This window comes from Leuresthes tenuis, unplaced genomic scaffold, assembly GCF_036924035.1.
Source record: "Leuresthes tenuis unplaced genomic scaffold, fLeuTen1.0.hap1 SCAF_14, whole genome shotgun sequence".
NCBI lineage: Eukaryota > Metazoa > Chordata > Actinopteri > Atheriniformes > Atherinopsidae > Leuresthes > Leuresthes tenuis.
This window is the reverse complement of record NW_027325368.1, coordinates 507,825-531,564: the sequence shown is the minus strand read 5'-3', so window position 1 is coordinate 531,564 and position 23,740 is coordinate 507,825. Positions and strand designations below refer to the sequence as shown.

General features: G+C 43.9%; 1 protein-coding gene across 2 annotated transcripts in view; it reads right to left on the bottom strand.

Moving 5' to 3' along the window:
• Positions 1 to 23,136, bottom strand: part of slc4a2a (solute carrier family 4 member 2a) — a 36,131-nt gene extending 12,995 nt beyond the window's left edge. The window contains exons 1-8 of one of the 2 annotated variants that reach the window (XM_072363658.1): positions 23,113 to 23,136; positions 19,687 to 19,784; positions 18,236 to 18,380; positions 17,360 to 17,558; positions 17,163 to 17,257; positions 11,653 to 11,792; positions 10,513 to 10,693; positions 9,610 to 9,745 (exon numbers count right to left, since the gene is read on the bottom strand). In XM_072363658.1, coding sequence (XP_072219759.1) covers positions 9,610 to 9,745; positions 10,513 to 10,693; positions 11,653 to 11,792; positions 17,163 to 17,257; positions 17,360 to 17,558; positions 18,236 to 18,380; positions 19,687 to 19,764 — 974 coding nt within the window. In that variant the 5' untranslated portion in view covers positions 19,765 to 19,784; positions 23,113 to 23,136. Of the gene's footprint in view, positions 1 to 9,609; positions 9,746 to 10,512; positions 10,694 to 11,032; positions 11,331 to 11,652; positions 11,793 to 17,162; positions 17,258 to 17,359; positions 17,559 to 18,235; positions 18,381 to 19,686; positions 19,785 to 23,112 lie in introns of those variants that run through there. The other variant, XM_072363659.1, reaches the window with a different exon arrangement.
• Between the last annotated feature and the right edge of the window lie 604 nt (positions 23,137 to 23,740).

The following is a 23,740-nucleotide window of genomic DNA, read 5'->3' as shown; positions in this document are numbered from 1 at the left end:
ATGGATGGATTAATGGATTAATGGATTAATGAATGGATGGATTAATGGATGGATTAATAGATGGATTAATGGATTAATGGATGGATGGATGGATGGATAGATGGATGGATGATGGATGGATGATGGATGGATTAATGGATGGATTAATGGATGGATTAATGGATGGATGATGGATGGATTAATGGATGGATGATGGATGGATTAATGGATGGATTAATGGATTAATGGATGGATGGATGGATGGATGGATTAATGGATGGATTAATGGATGGATTAATAGATGGATTAATGGATGGATGGATTAATGGATTAATGGATGGATGGATGGATGGATGGATGGATGGATGGATGGATGGATGGATGGATGGATGGATGGATGGATGGATGATGGATGGATGATGGATGGATGGATGGATGATGGATGATGGATGGATGGATGGATGGATTAATGGATGGATTAATAGATGGATTAATGGATGGATGGATTAATGGATTAATGGATGGATGGATGGATGGATGGATGGATGGATAGATGGATGGATGATGGATGATGGATTAATGGATGGATTAATGGATGGATGATGGATGGATTAATGGATGGATGATGGATGGATTAATGGATGGATTAATGGATGGATTAATGGATTAATGGATGGATGGATGGATGGATTAATGGATGGATTAATAGATGGATTAATGGATGGATGGATTAATGGATTAATGGATGGATGATGGATGGATGATGGATGGATGGATGGATGGATGATGGATGATGGATGATGGATGGATGGATGGATGGATGATGGATGATGGATGGATGATGGATGGATGATGGATGATGGATGGATGATGGATGGATGATGGATGATGGATGATGGATGGATGATGGATGGATGATGGATGATGGATGATGGATGATGGATGGATGATGGATGGATGATGGATGATGGATGATGGATGAATGATGGATGGATGGATGGATGATGGATGATGGATGATGGATGGATGGATGGATGGATGATGGATGATGGATGATGGATGGATGATGGATGGATGATGGATGATGGATGGATGGATGATGGATGATGGATGATGGATGATGGATGGATGGATGGATGGATGATGGATGATGGATGATGGATGGATGATGGATGGATGATGGATGATGGATGGATGATGGATGGATGATGGATGGATGGATGATGGATGATGGATGAATGATGGATGGATGATGGATGGATGATGGATGGATGGATGGATGGATGATGGATGATGGATGATGGATGGATGATGGATGGATGATGGATGATGGATGGATGATGGATGGATGATGGATGGATGGATGATGGATGATGGATGAATGATGGATGGATGATGGATGGATGATGGATGATGGATGATGGATGATGGATGATGGATGGATGGATGGATGGATGATGGATGGATGATGGATGGATGATGGATGATGGATGGATGATGGATGGATGATGGATGATGGATGGATGGATGGATGGATGGATAGATGGATGATGGATGGATTAATGGATGATGGATTAATGGATGGATTAATGGATGGATTAATGGATGGATGATGGATGGATTAATGGATGGATGATGGATGGATTAATGGATGGATTAATGGATGGATTAATGGATTAATGGATGGATGGATGGATGGATTAATGGATGGATTAATAGATGGATTAATGGATGGATGGATTAATGGATTAATGGATGGATGGATGGATGGATGGATGGATGGATGGATGGATGGATGGATGGATGGATGATGGATGGATTAATGGATTAATGGATGGATGATGGATGGATTAATGGATTAATGGATTAATGAATGGATGGATTAATGGATGGATTAATAGATAGATGGATGGATGGATGGATGGATGGATGATGGATGGATGATGGATGGATTAATGGATTAATGGATGGATGATGGATGGATTAATGGATTAATGGATTAATGAATGGATGGATTAATGGATGGATTAATAGATGGATTAATGGATTAATGGATGGATGGATGGATGGATGGATGGATGATGGATGGATGATGGATGGATTAATGGATGATGGATTAATGGATGGATTAATGGATGGATTAATGGATGGATGATGGATGGATTAATGGATGGATGATGGATGGATTAATGGATGGATTAATGGATTAATGGATGGATGGATGGATGGATTAATGGATGGATTAATGGATGGATTAATAGATGGATTAATGGATGGATGGATTAATGGATTAATGGATGGATGGATGGATGGATGGATGGATGGATGGATGGATGGATGGATAGATGGATGGATGATGGATGGATGATGGATGGATTAATGGATGGATGGATGGATGGATGGATTAATGGATGGATGATGGATGGATGATGGATGGATTAATGGATGGATTAATAGATGGATTAATGGATGGATGGATTAATGGATTAATGGATGGATGGATGGATGGATGGATGGATGGATAGATGGATGGATGATGGATGGATGATGGATGGATTAATGGATGGATGGATTAATGGATGGATTAATGGATTAATGGATGGATGGATGGATGGATTAATGGATGGATTAATGGATGGATTAATAGATGGATTAATGGATGGATGGATTAATGGATTAATGGATGGATGGATGGATGGATGGATGGATGGATGGATGGATGATGGATGGATGATGGATGATGGATGATGGATGGATGATGGATGGATGATGGATGATGGATGATGGATGGATGGATGGATGATGGATGGATGATGGATGGATGATGGATGATGGATGATGGATGGATGGATGGATGGATGGATGGATAGATGGATGGATGATGGATGGATGATGGATGGATTAATGGATGATGGATTAATGGATGGAGTAATGGATGGATGATGGATGGATTAATGGATTAATGGATGGATGGATGGATGGATTAATGGATGGATTAATAGATGGATTAATGGATGGATGGATTAATGGATTAATGGATGGATGATGGATGGATGATGGATGGATGATGGATGGATGATGGATGATGGATGATGGATGGATGATGGATGGATGATGGATGATGGATGATGGATGGATGGATGGATGGATGATGGATGGATGATGGATGATGGATGAATGATGGATGAATGATGGATGGATGATGGATGGATGATGGATGGATGATGGATGGATGATGGATGATGGATGATGGATGGATGATGGATGGATGGATGGATGGATGATGGATGATGGATGGATGATGGATGGATGATGGATGGATGATGGATGGATGATGGATGATGGATGAATGATGGATGAATGATGGATGGATGATGGATGGATGGATGGATGATGGATGATGGATGATGGATGGATGGATGGATGATGGATGGATGATGGATGGATTAATGGATGATGGATTAATGGATGGATTAATGGATGGATTAATAGATGGATTAATGGATGGATGGATTAATGGATTAATGGATGGATGGATGGATGGATGGATGGATGGATGGATGGATGGTGGATGATGGATGAATGATGGATGAATGATGGATGGATGATGGATGGATGATGGATGGATGGATGGATGATGGATGATGGATGATGGATGGATGGATGGATGATGGATGGATTAATGGATGGATTAATGGATGGATTAATAGATGGATTAATGGATGGATGGATTAATGGATTAATGGATGGATGGATGGATGGATGGATGGATGGATGGATGGATGATGGATGGATGGATGATGGATGGATGGATGGATGATGGATGGATGGTGGATTAATGGATGGATGATGGATTAATGGATGGATTAATGGATGGATTAATGGATGGATGATGGATGGATGGATGGATGATGGATGGATGATGGATGGATGGATGGATTGATGGATTAATGGATGGATTAATGGATGGATTATTGGATGGATGGATGGATGATGGATGGATGATGGATGGATGATGGATGGATGATGGATGGTTGGATGATGGATGGATTAATGGATAGATGGATGGATGGATGGATGGATGATGGATGGATGATGGATTAATGGATGGATTAATGGATGGATGATGGATGGATGATGGATGGATAATGGATGGATGGATGGATGGATGGATGGTGGATTAATGGATTAATGGATGGATGGATGGATGGATGGATGGATGGATGGATGGATGGTGGATTAATGGATGGATGATGGATTAATGGATGGATTAATGGATGGATGATGGATGGATGGATGGATGATGGATGGATGATGGATGGATGATGGATGGATGATGGATGGTTGGATGATGGATGGATTAATGGATAGATGGATGGATGGATGGATGGATGGATGGATGGATGATGGATGGATGATGGATGGATTAATGGATTAATGGATGGATGATGGATGGATTAATGGATTAATGAATGGATGGATTAATGGATGGATTAATAGATAGATGGATGGATGGATGGATGGATGGATGATGGATGGATGATGGATGGATTAATGGATTAATGGATGGATGATGGATGGATTAATGGATTAATGGATTAATGAATGGATGGATTAATGGATGGATTAATAGATGGATTAATGGATTAATGGATGGATGGATGGATGGATAGATGGATGGATGATGGATGGATGATGGATGGATTAATGGATGGATTAATGGATGGATTAATGGATGGATGATGGATGGATTAATGGATGGATGATGGATGGATTAATGGATGGATTAATGGATTAATGGATGGATGGATGGATGGATGGATTAATGGATGGATTAATGGATGGATTAATAGATGGATTAATGGATGGATGGATTAATGGATTAATGGATGGATGGATGGATGGATGGATGGATGGATGGATGGATGGATGATGGATGGATGATGGATGGATGGATGGATGATGGATGATGGATGATGGATGGATGGATGGATGGATTAATGGATGGATTAATAGATGGATTAATGGATGGATGGATTAATGGATTAATGGATGGATGGATGGATGGATGGATGGATGGATAGATGGATGGATGATGGATGATGGATTAATGGATGGATTAATGGATGGATGATGGATGGATTAATGGATGGATGATGGATGGATTAATGGATGGATTAATGGATGGATTAATGGATTAATGGATGGATGGATGGATGGATTAATGGATGGATTAATAGATGGATTAATGGATGGATGGATTAATGGATTAATGGATGGATGATGGATGGATGATGGATGGATGGATGGATGGATGATGGATGATGGATGATGGATGGATGGATGGATGGATGATGGATGATGGATGGATGATGGATGGATGATGGATGATGGATGGATGATGGATGGATGATGGATGATGGATGATGGATGGATGATGGATGGATGATGGATGATGGATGATGGATGATGGATGATGGATGGATGATGGATGGATGATGGATGGATGATGGATGATGGATGATGGATGAATGATGGATGGATGGATGGATGATGGATGATGGATGATGGATGGATGGATGGATGGATGATGGATGATGGATGATGGATGGATGATGGATGGATGATGGATGATGGATGGATGGATGATGGATGATGGATGATGGATGATGGATGGATGGATGGATGGATGATGGATGATGGATGATGGATGGATGATGGATGGATGATGGATGATGGATGGATGATGGATGGATGATGGATGGATGGATGATGGATGATGGATGAATGATGGATGGATGATGGATGGATGATGGATGGATGGATGGATGGATGATGGATGATGGATGATGGATGGATGATGGATGGATGATGGATGATGGATGGATGATGGATGGATGATGGATGGATGGATGATGGATGATGGATGAATGATGGATGGATGATGGATGGATGATGGATGATGGATGATGGATGATGGATGATGGATGGATGGATGGATGGATGATGGATGGATGATGGATGGATGATGGATGATGGATGGATGATGGATGGATGATGGATGATGGATGGATGGATGGATGGATGGATAGATGGATGATGGATGGATTAATGGATGATGGATTAATGGATGGATTAATGGATGGATTAATGGATGGATGATGGATGGATTAATGGATGGATGATGGATGGATTAATGGATGGATTAATGGATGGATTAATGGATTAATGGATGGATGGATGGATGGATTAATGGATGGATTAATAGATGGATTAATGGATGGATGGATTAATGGATTAATGGATGGATGGATGGATGGATGGATGGATGGATGGATGGATGGATGGATGGATGGATGATGGATGGATGATGGATGGATTAATGGATTAATGGATGGATGATGGATGGATTAATGGATTAATGGATTAATGAATGGATGGATTAATGGATGGATTAATAGATAGATGGATGGATGGATGGATGGATGATGGATGGATGATGGATGGATTAATGGATTAATGGATGGATGATGGATGGATTAATGGATTAATGGATTAATGAATGGATGGATTAATGGATGGATTAATAGATGGATTAATGGATTAATGGATGGATGGATGGATGGATGGATGGATGATGGATGGATGATGGATGGATTAATGGATGATGGATTAATGGATGGATTAATGGATGGATTAATGGATGGATGATGGATGGATTAATGGATGGATGATGGATGGATTAATGGATGGATTAATGGATTAATGGATGGATGGATGGATGGATTAATGGATGGATTAATGGATGGATTAATAGATGGATTAATGGATGGATGGATTAATGGATTAATGGATGGATGGATGGATGGATGGATGGATGGATGGATGGATGGATGGATGGATGGATAGATGGATGGATGATGGATGGATGATGGATGGATTAATGGATGGATGGATGGATGGATGGATTAATGGATGGATTAATGGATGGATTAATAGATGGATTAATGGATGGATGGATGGATGGATGGATGGATTAATGGATGGATTAATGGATGGATTAATAGATGGATTAATGGATGGATGGATTAATGGATTAATGGATGGATGGATGGATGGATGGATGGATGGATGGATGGATGGATGGATGGATGGATAGATGGATGGATGATGGATGGATGATGGATGGATTAATGGATGGATTAATGGATGGATTAATGGATGGATGATGGATGGATTAATGGATTAATGGATGGATGGATGGATGGATTAATGGATGGATTAATGGATGGATTAATAGATGGATTAATGGATGGATGGATTAATGGATTAATGGATGGATGGATGGATGGATGGATGGATGGATGGATGGATGGATGGATGGATAGATGGATGGATGATGGATGGATGATGGATGGATTAATGGATGGATTAATGGATGGATTAATGGATGGATGATGGATGGATTAATGGATGGATGATGGATGGATGATGGATGGATTAATGGATGGATTAATAGATGGATTAATGGATGGATGGATTAATGGATTAATGGATGGATGGATGGATGGATGGATGGATGGATGGATGGATGGATGGATGGATGGATGGATGGATGGATGGATGGATGATGGATGGATGATGGATGGATGATGGATGGATGATGGATGGATGATGGATGATGGATGATGGATGGATGGATGGATGATGGATGGATGATGGATGGATGATGGATGATGGATGATGGATGGATGGATGGATGGATGGATGGATAGATGGATGGATGATGGATGGATGATGGATGGATTAATGGATGGATGGATTAATGGATGGATTAATGGATTAATGGATGGATGGATGGATGGATTAATGGATGGATTAATGGATGGATTAATAGATGGATTAATGGATGGATGGATTAATGGATTAATGGATGGATGGATGGATGGATGGATGGATGGATGGATGGATGGATGGATGGATGGATGGATGGATGGATGGATGGATGGATGATGGATGGATGATGGATGATGGATGATGGATGGATGATGGATGGATGATGGATGATGGATGATGGATGGATGGATGGATGATGGATGGATGATGGATGGATGATGGATGATGGATGATGGATGGATGGATGGATGGATGGATGGATAGATGGATGGATGATGGATGGATGATGGATGGATTAATGGATGATGGATTAATGGATGGAGTAATGGATGGATGATGGATGGATTAATGGATTAATGGATGGATGGATGGATGGATTAATGGATGGATTAATAGATGGATTAATGGATGGATGGATTAATGGATTAATGGATGGATGATGGATGGATGATGGATGGATGATGGATGGATGATGGATGATGGATGATGGATGGATGATGGATGGATGATGGATGATGGATGATGGATGGATGGATGGATGGATGGATGATGGATGGATGATGGATGATGGATGAATGATGGATGAATGATGGATGGATGATGGATGGATGATGGATGGATGATGGATGGATGATGGATGATGGATGATGGATGGATGATGGATGGATGGATGGATGGATGATGGATGATGGATGATGGATGGATGATGGATGGATGATGGATGGATGATGGATGATGGATGAATGATGGATGAATGATGGATGGATGATGGATGGATGGATGGATGATGGATGATGGATGATGGATGGATGGATGGATGATGGATGGATGATGGATGGATTAATGGATGATGGATTAATGGATGGATTAATGGATGGATTAATAGATGGATTAATGGATGGATGGATTAATGGATTAATGGATGGATGGATGGATGGATGGATGGATGGATGGATGGTGGATGATGGATGAATGATGGATGAATGATGGATGGATGATGGATGGATGGATGGATGGATGGATGGATGATGGATGATGGATGATGGATGGATGGATGGATGATGGATGGATGATGGATGGATTAATGGATGATGGATTAATGGATGGATTAATGGATGGATTAATAGATGGATTAATGGATTAATGGATGGATGGATGGATGGATGGATGGATGGATGGATGGTGGATGATGGATGAATGATGGATGAATGATGGATGGATGATGGATGGATGATGGATGGATGGATGGATGATGGATGATGGATGATGGATGGATGGATGGATGATGGATGGATTAATGGATGGATTAATGGATGGATTAATAGATGGATTAATGGATGGATGGATTAATGGATTAATGGATGGATGGATGGATGGATGGATGGATGGATGGATGGATGATGGATGGATGGATGATGGATGGATGGATGAGTACCAACAGATGTGAAACCACCACCAGAAACTGTTCATGACTACAACAAAGAGGGATTAAAACTCTTCTCATTTGTGTGATTTCTATGTTGGCGTCTGATTGCCTTGAATGTTTCCATGACAACATGTACAGAAAACATTCAGAAAAGTCACATGACTTTAATTCCCACCCTTGATTTTTAAATGCAATCAGTCTAGTTTGTCTCTCTGAACCTTCTAGAACCGGATGTTAAAACATCAACTGATCAGATAAACACGTGCACTGATGTGTGGATGGCGTGATGGACAGGTGTGCATGTGAACCTGTGTCGCAGCAGCAGAGCTCTCAGCACGTTGGCTCGATCTTCAGCTCTGATCTGATCAGAGATCACCATCTGCTCCACCACCTGCTGGGCGATACCTGGCAGAGTCTTCTGCTTCAGATCCAAGAGGACGGCGCCTGAAACCATGGCAACATGACATCATCATCATAGTCCATAAAGCGGATGGGGGGGGCGCCACAGACGGGACTCAAACATACAGCCTCTGCATGGGACACAGGGCACCGGGACCCAATTCTAAAGTTAAAGATGTGATGACATCATCACTTGGACTTCTGGATCAACTTTAATAAACGGATGGACGGCCTGATGCAGGCGTTAGAGCGAATTAAACTGTTTTTTATCCACAGCTGTGAGCAAAGAAACCAACTGGACTGAATGTCACAGAGAAGTCAGACTGATGATCAGAATGAAGAAGGACGTCAGACAGGAACTATTGGATGGATTTTCTCTGCTGTGTTATGAAATATCTCAGTTTGAAGGAAGAAAACCAGTTAAAGAAATGCTATGAACAGTTGTTCTGTGTATAAATGAGCTGAGCCCGAAGCCTTTTACAGGACAGACTCCCCCTGATCATCAGCTGTGGCTGCATGTTCAGAAAAGTCACACAAATCAACTGTTTGAACCTTCATTCAACGCCATTTCACCAGGTTAAGAGAGCTTGAAGAAGTTAAACAGGAAGTAGATCATCCAAACACAAACAGAAGAACTTATTTTAACTTCTGCTGGGTCAGGACAGCTGTGCCAGGTGTTGTGATGTCATCTATAGAGTAAAAACAGTCTCAGTTCTTCTTCTCATCCTCCCTCAGTGGTTTATTCAGAGCGGCTTTCATTCTAAAGGTTTTTACCCGACTTAAAGAGAATCGGGAGAAGCGAGCCTCCTCACCGTGGGAGATGGTTTTCCGGAGTTCCAGCAGGGATCGGAAGGACAAGGAGGCGATGTGAGGCCTCCCCCAGCGCTCCGTCTCCTCATCCACCTCCTCCTCAAACTTGATCCATCGAGCCGTCTCCCTCCACTGCAGCTCCTGGTTCCGGTCGATCACCAGCTCGTTCAGCTCCACGAACACCTGACACACACACCCACAAAATGTGACACCGCGCTCCAGAGTTCAGACCTGCGGCCGCAGCGGGGGACCAGAACCACCCGCTGTTCTTCAGCTGCTTCAAACGTAAAAGTCTAGTTTCAGCGGGTCGAGCTGAAGGAAAAACCTCAAATCATGGGAATAAAGGCAAAGCAGAACTAATCGGGTTAAACTTAACTAGTTCAATAAGCAGTTTACACACAGCTCATAAAGCAGGTTCAGCCATAACCGAGTTAAAAAGTCCGAGTCATGCAGGTTTATTTCAGGTTAATGATGTCAGAAATCAGGACCAATCCGGAAACAGAGAAAGCAGGCCAGGGGTACCTTGTTCTGTTGAGTCTTCAGGTCCAAACTCACCATCCTGGCGACCGAAACAAAGTGAGCCGAGAGGAGGCTGAGCCCAGACTTTACCTGCTCCACCTGTTCACAACACCACCTGGATTAACCCGCTCAGACTCCGGCTCGGCTTTCGCCCCCCCGTCAGCCTCACTTTGGACATTCCACTGGTTTTGTTGTTGAGAATCTCATCATGTGATCCTGTTCCCACCGAAGCACCTTACTCTAATCAACCCTCATTTCCACTGAACAAAGCCTCCAACATTCCCTTAAATCCTGTCAGTTTCAACACAAAGACCGGAGGAGGAAACCATCTCCAGAACCTGCACTGAAAACCTGCTGTTTCAGTCATCTTTAACCCAGGAGGCATTCAGCAGCTTTTCATGGCGCTCAGTGGTTTCTCTAACTGTCAGAGACGCTGTGAGGAGGTCAGGAGCACAAACTGTGCACGTGTTAGTGGAAATGAAAGAGATGAAGGCAGCAGTGTGAAAGATGCACCGAGGCTGCAGCTGAGGAGTAAAACTCAGAGGAGGAGGTGATGCACACAGAGCAGATGTTTGGGTTTGAGTCCGGTCTAAACTGAGGCATGCTAGGCTCCGCCCTCTGACCTCATGAGGCGTGCGGTCTGCTCGCAGGTGCTGCTTTGTGGGTCCACTGATCTGGTCTTTGCTCAGGTGCACGATCGGGCCTCTGGAGCTTCGCCTCACCAGGTGACGCCGAACAGCTGGAACGTCATCCAGTCGGTGACCTTAATGGGCGGAGTCAGAGACAGAGTTACTCTGAACTCACGACACATGCAACCCTGAAAGGTTCCAAACATGTCAGTGAGTCGGTCGGTTTGAACGGGACAAAACGACCACTGACCACCGTATGATATTCACTGAATCTGAATCCTTAAGATTATACTCAGTGATGAAAGATTATTTTATGCAACACAGTCATGTCTGCAGTGGGTTATAATCAGATTAAAACACCAGACACAGGGGCTATAACACCCATTTTAAAGCTCTCTCTGTTGTTCTCTGCATGCTTTACCTTATCCTCCCAAACGGTTCAGAGCTCCGCTGCAGCTTCCCTCAGATATACATCCTTCAACAAAGCATGATATGAGTGTCTGTTCCCAGGATTTACTCCCAGACACCCCATCTCTACACCAGTCATTCAGTCTCTCTGCCACATGGAAAACTCGCTGAATGAGAAAAGCTGATCTAATAAATGATCTAAAAGAAGTTTTAAATGATTTGGAGGAACACATGTGGCTGTAGATGCTTTGACTGATGAGCCAGGATGAATTATTCTGGCTGAGGAAGAAGAGGTACGGGTGCTGGACTGGCTGCCTGCAGTCCTGACCTGTCCCCAGCAGAGAAACAACCACCCCCCCGCACTGCTGCACACCTTAAGACCTGTTTAAGGAGGAATGGGACAAAATAACAGCTGGAACTCTGCATCACCTGGTTTCCTCAGAGTCAGAACGGCTTTAAGTGTTGGCAGAAGGACACAAAGTGCTTGGTCATTATTTGGTATAATTTGGTCATTATTTGGTATATTTTGATCATTATTTGGTATAATTTGGTCATTATTTAGTGTAATTCGGTCATTATTTGGTATAATTTGGTCATTATTTGGTGTAATTTGGTCATTATTTGGTGTAATTTGGTCATTATTTGGTATATTTTGATCATTATTTGGTGTAATTTGGTCATTATTGGTATTCAGACCTGTTTAAGGAAGAATGGGACAAAATAACAGCTGGAACTCTGCATCACCTGGTTTCCTCAGAGTCAGAGCGGCTTTAAGTGTTGGCAGAAGGACACAAAGTGGGAAAAGGTTCACTGACTTTATGGGATGCTGCAGGAACACCACGTTTCTACTCGCACTGAAACTTTTCCCACGTATTTTGCAGCAATTTGGCTGTTTATTAACAAAATAAATGAAGCTGAGGACACAGAAGATGGAATATGAGTTCAAAAGTCAAAGTTAATGTAAGAATCTGTTTTGTTCCACATCCTGTCCCAGAGGTTTGATTTCGTGCTGTAAAATGTTTAAACTGTCCTCTCCCTGCATGAACTCTACAAACTAAATCTGACAGCAAACCAAAGACTTCAGCTGTTTAGAGACAAAGATTCAGTTTTACCGAAAACAAAAAGAAATCCACTTTCTGAGTCTATTTCCTCAGTGTGGTTCTGATGCTGTTCAGGAAACAGGCCGATTCAACGGGACCGTGTCCTGACCCCATAGGACATCGGGTCCCCGCGGTGCCCCCCCCACGGTGGGAACTTTCTAACTGGATCTCAGGCTCCACTGAACATTACTCAGGATCCATTAAGAGCCATCCAATCAGCTTAACTCACACAGGTGTGTCTTACAGGCTGATTCTCAGGTTTCAGCAGAAAAAGGGATTTTCTGAAATATTTTCACATCAGTTCTTATTTTCTGGGAAATAATCAGCCGATCACATCAGCTGACCGACACCAGGCATGGCAGGTTTGTTGTATTTCTGCTCAAACACAGGTAGAAGAATGGAAACTTCAACATAACGGCTGTGTTTTTGCTTCAGATCACATGATGATGGAGGTCTGGACCTCCAGTATGATGCTTCTGTAGAGGAACACCAGCTGGAGGTTTGCAGTCATCCAGAATTTTTCTGTCAATCATTCGCTTTTGTCAGAGCAGGTGAATAACTTTTACTGGAAGAAAAGCAGGAGTTTCATGTGTTGTCTGCAGGATTAAAGCAGCTGTGTACCCTGGAAAGGATAAAACCCTCCTCTGGGCCTTTTAATCCGAACCCAGTTAACTGTTCGATCTGAATTCAAATGTTTGGTCTTTATTTGCACATAAACACTCAGTCTGACGGGTTTCATGTCAGGGACAAAGCTCTGAGTGACCCGTTCGTCTGGGTTCAGCTCGATTCTGACCCAGAATCTGCTGCAAATCATCTCTGAAGCAGCGTCTGTGTTTCCATCAGAGGCAGAACAAACTTTACCGTCTCTAAACAATGATGCAGCGCTTTTAATCAGAGGAGCTCTCATCTGAACGCTGTAGAGAAAATGATTCAAAGCTCTTCGCTCGAGGAGAGTTTCAGCTCCTAAACCGTCGTGCCTCCAGGTGAGCTCAGGTCAGTCTGAGCTGCAGACTAAACAGGAAGTGAGAGCAGAAGCAGCAGCGTACTCACTCAGATCAGCTGTCAGCCTGTCAAACAACCAGCTGTGGAACTGTTTGATCACAACCACGGCAGAGGGCGACTTCATGATGATCTGACAGGGCCACCGGGACCAGAACCACACGGTCAGAGCAACAATACATAGAGACCGTGGGCCAGCTGCGGGGGTCGGCAGCAGCTTCACGTCACATGATCAACGTGGACAGAAAAGTCTTTCATGTCTGAAAACATCCCTTCAGGAGCCGGCGTGACCCCAGTGCATACCGGAGGAGACCGATGACAAGTTCCTCTTCAGCTGGGTTTTTGTTCTGGGCCTGATGATGGGACTCAGTGAGGTCAGAATCATGGCTTTTATGTTCTTACAGTGAATTATCAAAGCTAAACGGAGAGTTTAACTCATCTAATGTTGGTATGATCATCTGGTTACATCTGCAGAGGGACATTTATAGTACAGCAAAGTGCAGTAAAGTGCAGTAAAGTGCAGTAAAGTGCAGTAAAGTACAGTAAACTACAGTAAAGTACAGCAAAGTGCAGTAAAGTGCAGTAAAGTGCAGTAAAGTACAGTAAAGTACAGCAAAGTGCAGTAAACTACAGTAAAGTGCAGTAAAGTACAGTAAACTACAGTAAAGTGTAGTAAAGTGCAGTAAAGTACAGTAAAGTACAGTAAACTACAGTAAAGTGCAGTAAAGTGCAGTAAAGTGTAGTAAAGTGCAGTAAACTACAGTAAAGTACAGCAAAGTGCAGTAAAGTGCAGTAAAGTGCAGTAAAGTGCAGTAAAGTGTAGTAAAGTGCAGTAAACTACAGTAAAGTGCAGTAAAGTGCAGTAAAGTGCAGTAAAGTGTAGTAAAGTGCAGTAAACTACAGTAAAGTGCAGTAAAGTGCAGTAAAGTGTAGTAAAGTGTAGTAAAGTGCAGTAAAGTGCAGTAAAGTGTAGTAAAGTGCAGTAAACTACAGTAAAGTGCAGTAAAGTGCAGTAAAGTGCAGTAAAGTGCAGTAAAGTGTAGTAAAGTGCAGTAAACTACAGTAAAGTGCAGTAAAGTGCAGTAAAGTGTAGTAAAGTGTAGTAAAGTGCAGTAAACTACAGTAAACTACAGTAAAGTACAGTAAAGTGCAGTAAAGTGCAGTAAACTACAGTAAAGTACAGTAAAGTGCAGTAAACTACAGTAAAGTGCAGTAAAGTGCAGTAAAGTGCAGTAAAGTGCAGTAAAGTACAGTAAACTACAGTAAAGTACAGTAAAGTGCAGTAAAGTGCAGTAAACTGCAGTAAAGTGCAGTAAAGTGCAGTAAACTACAGTAAAGTACAGTAAAGTGCAGTAAACTACAGTAAAGTGCAGTAAAGTGCAGTAAACTACAGTAAAGTGCAGTAAAGTGCAGTAAACTGCAGTAAAGTGCAGTAAAGTACAGTAAAGTACAGTAAAGTGCAGTAAACTACAGTAAAGTGCAGTAAACTACAGTAAAGTACAGTAAAGTGCAGTAAACTACAGTAAAGTACAGTAAAGTGCAGTAAACTGCAGTAAAGTGCAGTAAACTGCTGTAAAGTGCAGTAAAGTGCAGTAAAACACAGTAGAGTACGATAAATTGTTGTAATTTGCATAGACATTATAAAGACTAGACGCCGCATTGGCTGCTGGAGCACGAGAAATACGGCCGCCATCTTGGACCGGTCATCATACTCGTAGACAGCAGAGTATTTAAGATGCCAGAGCACTGTATTCCTGTGCAAAGTGGCGGATGATTGCGAACAGGGGTCGGGGGATTACTTTTCACAATTAAGAGTCAACATTATTATTGGTTGTATTTTGTTGATAGAATATTATTGTACTGTATTTATATCCGCCACCAAAACTGCAGCCAGCAAACATTAAGCTAGGCTATGTTTATAGCCAATGTTCACTCGGCTATTAGGCCACCTGAGACCGTATGAGTCACATTAACACAGGCTTAGATTACAACTGACACAAGAATGTTATTGTAGAAATAATGCAGATACTGCTGTCAAAGTATCATACATAACATATGACATACCAGAATATTCTATCACTGTTAAGTCTACTATCAATATTAAAATATGCCGAATCATGAGTCCGGTATCATGCCAACATGTATGATGTTTGCAGACAAAACCCGTGAAAATCAGTTTTGTATTCAGCGAGTTCTGATTGATGAAATGCGCTGACACTTCACTGCTCCGGCAGACAGATACACTGAGTGGAGCGGGTCACCGGTCCAACATGGCGGCCCCACGGCTCGACAGCGCCAATAGGCAGCAGTGGTCGAGGCAGCATCTTTTCTTTATATGTCTGTCGTAATGTGTGGTAAAGTGCAGCAAATTGCTGTAAATTGCAGTAGAGTACAATAAATTGTGGTAATTTATGGTAAAGTGGAGTAAATTGCAGTAAAGTACGATAAATTGTCGTAATTTGTGGTAAATTGCAGTAAAGTACGATAAATTCTGGTAAACTGCAGTAAATTGCAGTAAAGTACGATAAATTGTTGTAATATTTCGTAAAGTGCAGTAAAATACAGTAAAGTGTGATCAATTGTAGTAATATGTGGTAAAGTGGGGTAAATAGTTGTAAAGTACGATAAAGTATGATAAATTGTAGTTATATGTAGTAAAGTGTAGGGAAGTAAGATAAATTGTGGTGAAGTGCAGTAAAGTACAGCATAAATGCTGTACCTTTGAGCAGAATATATGTGAAACTGTAAGTGGTATGTTGTGAGTGAGTACAACATACCACTTACAGTTACAAGTGGAGTAAAGTATGAGAAATCGTGGTAATATGTGGTAAATTGCAGTAAAGTACGATAAATTGTTGTAATATGTGGTAAAGTGCAGTAAAGTAAAGTGACAAAAGTACAGTAAAGTGCAATGAAGTGCAGTAAAGCGCAGTAAAGTACAGCGTAAATACTGTACATTTGAGCAGAATTCCTGTGTAAGTGGCATGTTGTACTCACTCTTGATGCCATCCAGATCAACAGACGTCAGTGTTTCGGCTTCATCAGCATCATCAGCAGGAACACCTGTCCCACGGTGACCAGGTGAGGCGCCGCTGTGTTTGGATGAAAAGGAGGATGTAGGACATACAGGAAGTTACAGAAAAACGTGTTTTTGGTGTAAATTTAAAGGTCCAGACCAGAAGTGTGTTACTCACTGAGTGGCTATGACCATGTGGCCTTCTTCACCATCAGTCTGGCTGTAGGCCTCCTCCTGGTCTTCTTCTATGGTGGTCCCAGAGCTTGGGGTGGAGCCACGCCTGCTGTCCTTCCTCCCCTCATTGGTCTTCTTTCGCTTACTTTCGGCAGGCAGTTTGGAAAGAGGATGGTGGACATGGACAGAAGAGTGGCGATGATCTGCAGCAAGAGATCAAAATGTAGGAGTTTAATGAATTCAACCACAGGAGACAATGACCAGAATATTAAAGCAGACCAGTGTGCTTTACACACACTGATACATTTTCTAACATCACCAGAACAACACCAGAACCTCCTTTCCTGTCCACAAGAAGCAGTCGGGTGATGTTCAGACTGCAGCTCCTCTGAGGAGTCCTCATTGTTTAACTCTGCATCTTCATCACAAAGCAGATCTTTTCCACTTTAACGAGTCTTCTCAATACCTCAGATGGACGGAGATTGTGGAAAAACTAAACAGCCTAAAGAATCCTTCTTTAAATCAAACTGAACTGTAATAAAAACTGTTGGAAGCTTCTGGATCAGCTTCCAAAGATAGCTGAACCCAATCAAAGACACTTTTAACCTGAACATCTCATAGAACCTTCGAATCACCACGTAGAAATCTCAAAATGCCCGAGCTGGGACCTCCTGAACCTGAAACTCCTCGAATGTGTCAGGAGGAAATGGAAGAAACCTTCCAAAGGTTTTGTGAAACATCCACAAGACAACAAAAGGCTTTGAGAACCTTTACAGGACTTTTTGGCTGAGATCTCTATAAAATCCCAGAGAGATCTGGAACTTCAAAGGACAGAGAACCTCAAACTTCCCCAGGAACCAGTGATGTTTTGGTGTGGTACCTTCAATGTCCTGCTCATCGTAGACCCGATGTTTCCCTGGCGGGCTGTAGGCCACAGGACGAAGGATCTGCTGAAAACACTGAATATCAAAGGCCTTGTTCAGGTCCTCATCTTCTTCACTATGGCAGCGTGGAGGAGGAGGAGCCTGAGGAGCACAGGAAGGAGAGGAGTCATGACAGGTGCAGGAGGCTCCGCCCCTCTGTGGAGGCTCCGCCCCTCTGCGGAGGCTCCGCCCCTCTATGGAGGCTCCGCCCCTCTGCGGAGGCCCCGCCTCTCTGTGGAGGCTCCGCCCCTCTGGGTGACATCAGCTCCTCATTATGAAGGCTTCATCACAGGAATCACTGAACAGAACCCCATGCCTGTTTCTGCTCTGATATAAGAGATGTTGCACCTTCTAAAGCACCGTCCTCTGAGGGAAGATGGTCACAGAAGTTTCTAGGTCTTATCTGACCGGTGACTGAAGGCGCAGATTCAGATACTCCTCCCACAGCTGCTCCATGACTTTCAGTTGAGATTCATCGTGTTTATGAACTGAATAAAATGTTTCCCCAGAAAAGACAAGGAGACAGGTGATGAACTCAGTCCTGTGGAGCCCTGAGGCTCAGACAGACTTCACAGCAGAAACATCTTTCAGGGCTTTAACAGCTCACAGGAAGCTGGACTTTTACTCACTGAATCTGCAGTTTTGTATCTTTTAAGGTTTAGATTTTCCACAGAACGTTCAGGTTGAAGTGAAGAGTAATCTTTTGTGTTAAGCTGCATGCAGGCTCACCGTTTGTCCTCTACATGTTCAACTCATGCATCCAAACCGTGTGACTGTGACCTTCCTCAGATCACCTCAGGGCCTCCACCCTCCTCTCTTTAACCCGCCATGAACACTATAAAATACACAGTAGATTCATTCAACTGCAATTCTAAAAAATGTAAATAACAGCAGGATTATTTATTGTCGGCTATATTCACTTTGCTCTCCGCTTGGATTGGATTTGGGGCCGTATTTCACCCTGCTGTGTTCCACTTTAATAAGTCTGTAACTTTGCAGCCTTTCATAGAAACAGAGTGACTTCCTGTGCACTCAGCAGATTAAGGAATGATCATTTTATCAGCTTCTTACCTGCGACACCTGAACACAAACCTGTCTGAGCGGACATGTTTCAAATAGCAGGTATCTCAGTGTGGAGGTCAGTTTCCGTCCTGCCAGGCTGAGAAATGTCCAGATGATTCAGATTAAAGGAGCTTTCTGCTCCTAACAGACCTGAACAGTGCAGAGTCAGTGTCACACACTGCAGCTGAGCTCTTTCTGAGCCACAGGGACCACAAAGTCACCTTATCTCAGCTCTGATGTGACCATCTTCCATCAGATGACGGCACTCACACTTCTGCAGTGGACGGCAGCCAATGAGAGAGCAGAAACAGCCACTGCTGCAGCAGTCCTGTGGTCTGATACTCACTGCAGGCTGAAGGAGGGCGTCGCCTGGACCCGCTGAGTTCTGGTGAAGGTCCATGGCTCCTGCAGGGTCAGAGGTCATAGGTGTTCAAACAGTCGAACCTGAGGGGAAGAAATGCAGGAGGTCAAGAAGCTGAGAGAGATCCTCCCAAAACTGTGGAGAAAAACATCTCACGTGAATTATCACTTTTAACAGAAGCTGTCAAAGGCTGAGAGAAGGCCAAAGATCCAGAAACAGAGAAGATGTTCAGACAGACAGGTGTTCAGACAGACAGGTGTTCAGACTGACAGACAGGTGTTCAGTCTGACAGGTGTTCAGACAGACAGGTGTTCAGACAGACAGGTGTTCAGACAGACAGGTGTTCAGTCTGACAGGTGTTCAGACAGACAGGTGTTCAGACTGACAGACAGGTGTTCAGACTGACAGACAGGTGTTCAGACAGACTGACAGGTGTTCAGACTGACAGGTGTTCAGACAGACAGGTGTTCAGTCTGACAGGTGTTCAGACAGACAGGTGTTCAGACTGACAGACAGGTGTTCAGACTGACAGACAGGTGTTCAGACAGACTGACAGGTGTTCAGACAGACAGGTGTTCAGACAGACAGGTGTTCAGAAAGACAGGTGTTCAGACAGACAGACAGGTGTTCAGACAGACAGACAGGTGTTCAGACAGACAGGTGTTCAGTCTGACAGGTGTTCAGTCTGACAGGTGTTCAGACTGACAGGTGTTCAGACAGACTGACAGGTGTTCAGACAGACTGACAGGTGTTCAGACAGACAGGTGTTCAGTCTGACAGGTGTTCAGACTGACAGGTGTTCAGACAGACAGGTGTTCAGAGAGACTGACAGGTGTTCAGACAGACAGGTGTTCAGAAAGACAGGTGTTCAGAGAGACTGACAGGTGTTCAGACAGACAGGTGTTCAGTCTGACAGGTGTTCAGACAGACAGGTGTTCAGACAGACAGGTGTTCAGACAGACTGACAGGTGTTCAGACAGACAGGTGTTCAGTCTGACAGGTGTTCAGTCTGACAGGTGTTCAGACAGACAGGTGTTCAGACAGACAGGTGTTCAGACAGACAGGTGTTCAGTCTGACAGGTGTTCAGACAGACAGGTGTTCAGTGTGACAGGTGTTCAGACAGACAGGTGTTCAGACAGACTGACAGGTGTTCAGACTGACAGGTGTTCAGACAGACAGGTGTTCAGACTGACAGGTGTTCAGTCTGACAGGTGTTCAGACAGACAGGTGTTCAGACAGACAGGTGTTCAGACTGACAGGTGTTCAGACTGACAGGTGTTCAGAAAGACAGGTGTTCAGACTGACAGGTGTTCAGACAGACTGACAGGTGTTCAGACAGACAGGTGTTCAGACAGACAGGTGTTCAGACTGACAGGTGTTCAGACAGACAGGTGTTCAGACTGACAGGTGTTCAGACAGACAGGTGTTCAGACTGACAGGTGTTCAGACAGACAGGTGTTCAGACAGACAGGTGTTCAGACAGACAGGTGTTCAGTCTGACAGGTGTTCAGACAGACAGGTGTTCAGACAGACAGGTGTTCAGACTGACAGGTGTTCAGACAGACTGACAGGTGTTCAGACAGACAGGTGTTCAGACAGACAGGTGTTCAGACTGACAGGTGTTCAGACAGACAGGTGTTCAGACTGACAGGTGTTCAGACAGACAGGTGTTCAGACAGACAGGTGTTCAGTCTGACAGGTGTTCAGACAGACAGGTGTTCAGACAGACTGACAGGTGTTCAGACTGACAGGTGTTCAGACAGACAGGTGTTCAGACTGACAGGTGTTCAGTCTGACAGGTGTTCAGACAGACAGGTGTTCAGACAGACAGGTGTTCAGACAGACAGGTGTTCAGTCTGACAGGTGTTCAGACAGACAGGTGTTCAGTCTGACAGGTGTTCAGACTGACAGGTGTTCAGAAAGACAGGTGTTCAGACTGACAGACAGGTGTTCAGACAGACTGACAGGTGTTCAGACAGACAGGTGTTCAGACTGACAGGTGTTCAGACAGACAGGTGTTCAGTCTGACAGGTGTTCAGACTGACAGGTGTTCAGACTGACAGGTGTTCAGACAGACAGGTGTTCAGACTGACAGGTGTTCAGACAGACAGGTGTTCAGTCTGACAGGTGTTCAGACTGACAGGTGTTCAGACAGACTGACAGGTGTTCAGACAGACAGGTGTTCAGACTGACAGGTGTTCAGTCTGACAGGTGTTCAGACAGACAGGTGTTCAGACAGACAGGTGTTCAGACAGACAGGTGTTCAGTCTGACAGGTGTTCAGACAGACAGGTGTTCAGACAGACTGACAGGTGTTCAGACAGACAGGTGTTCAGTCTGACAGGTGTTCAGACTGACAGGTGTTCAGACAGACAGGTGTTCAGACAGACTGACAGGTGTTCAGAAAGACAGGTGTTCAGACTGACAGACAGGTGTTCAGACAGACAGGTGTTCAGTCTGACAGGTGTTCAGAAAGACAGGTGTTCAGACAGACAGGTGTTCAGTCTGACAGGTGTTCAGACAGACTGACAGGTGTTCAGACAGACTGACAGGTGTTCAGAAAGACAGGTGTTCAGACTGACAGACAGGTGTTCAGACAGACTGACAGGTGTTCAGACAGACAGGTGTTCAGACTGACAGGTGTTCAGACAGACAGGTGTTCAGACAGACAGGTGTTCAGTCTGACAGGTGTTCAGACAGACAGGTGTTCAGTCTGACAGGTGTTCAGACTGACAGGTGTTCAGACAGACAGGTGTTCAGACAGACAGGTGTTCAGTCTGACAGGTGTTCAGACTGACAGGTGTTCAGACAGACAGGTGTTCAGACTGACAGGTGTTCAGACAGACAGGTGTTCAGACAGACTGACAGGTGTTCAGAAAGACAGGTGTTCAGACAGACTGACAGGTGTTCAGACAGACAGGTGTTCAGTCTGACAGGTGTTCAGACTGACAGGTGTTCAGACAGACAGGTGTTCAGACAGACAGGTGTTCAGTCTGACAGGTGTTCAGACTGACAGGTGTTCAGACAGACAGGTGTTCAGACTGACAGGTGTTCAGTCTGACAGGTGTTCAGTCTGACAGGTGTTCAGACAGACAGGTGTTCAGACAGACAGGTGTTCAGACTGACAGGTGTTCAGACAAACAGGTGTTCAGTCCAACAGGTGTTCAGACTGACAGGTGTTCAGACAGACAGGTGTTCAGACAGACAGGTGTTCAGTCTGACAGGTGTTCAGACTGACAGGTGTTCAGACAGACAGGTGTTCAGACTGACAGGTGTTCAGACTGACAGGTGTTCAGTCTGACAGGTGTTCAGACAGACAGGTGTTCAGACAGACAGGTGCAGGTATCTTTACACCTGTTTCTCGTAGATGTTGTAACACAGGAAGTGTGAGTGAGATCTGTGACCACACACCTGAGACGTGTTCAGAGTCAGGTGACCTCCATCATCATCCTGTCCGTCCCGTGAGGAAGAGTTCAGGAAGGATCCTGAGGTCACGATGATGACACGGCAGGTTCCACCGTTAGCATCAGGTTCTGTTTGCTCCAAACTGTTCTACAGAACCGACCACGGCAGGTTCCACCGATAGCATCAGGTTCTGTTTGCTCCAAACTGTTCTACAGAACCGACCACGGCAGGTTCCACCGATAGCATCAGGTTCTGTTTGCTCCAAACTGTTCTACAGAACCGACCACGGCAGGTTCCACCGTTAGCATCAGGTTCTGTTTGCTCCAAACTGTTCTACAGAACCGACCACGGCAGGTTCCACCGATAGCATCAGGTTCTGTTTGCTCCAAACTGTTCTACAGAACCGACCACGGCAGGTTCCACCGTTAGCATCAGGTTCTGTTTGCTCCAAACAGTTCTACAGAACCGACCACGGCAGGTTCCACCGATAGCATCAGGTTCTGTTTGCTCCAAACTGTTCTACAGAACCGACCACGGCAGGTTCCACCGATAGCATCAGGTTCTGTTTGCTCCAAACTGTTCTACAGAACCGACCACGGCAGGTTCCACCGATAGCATCAGGTTCTGTTTGCTC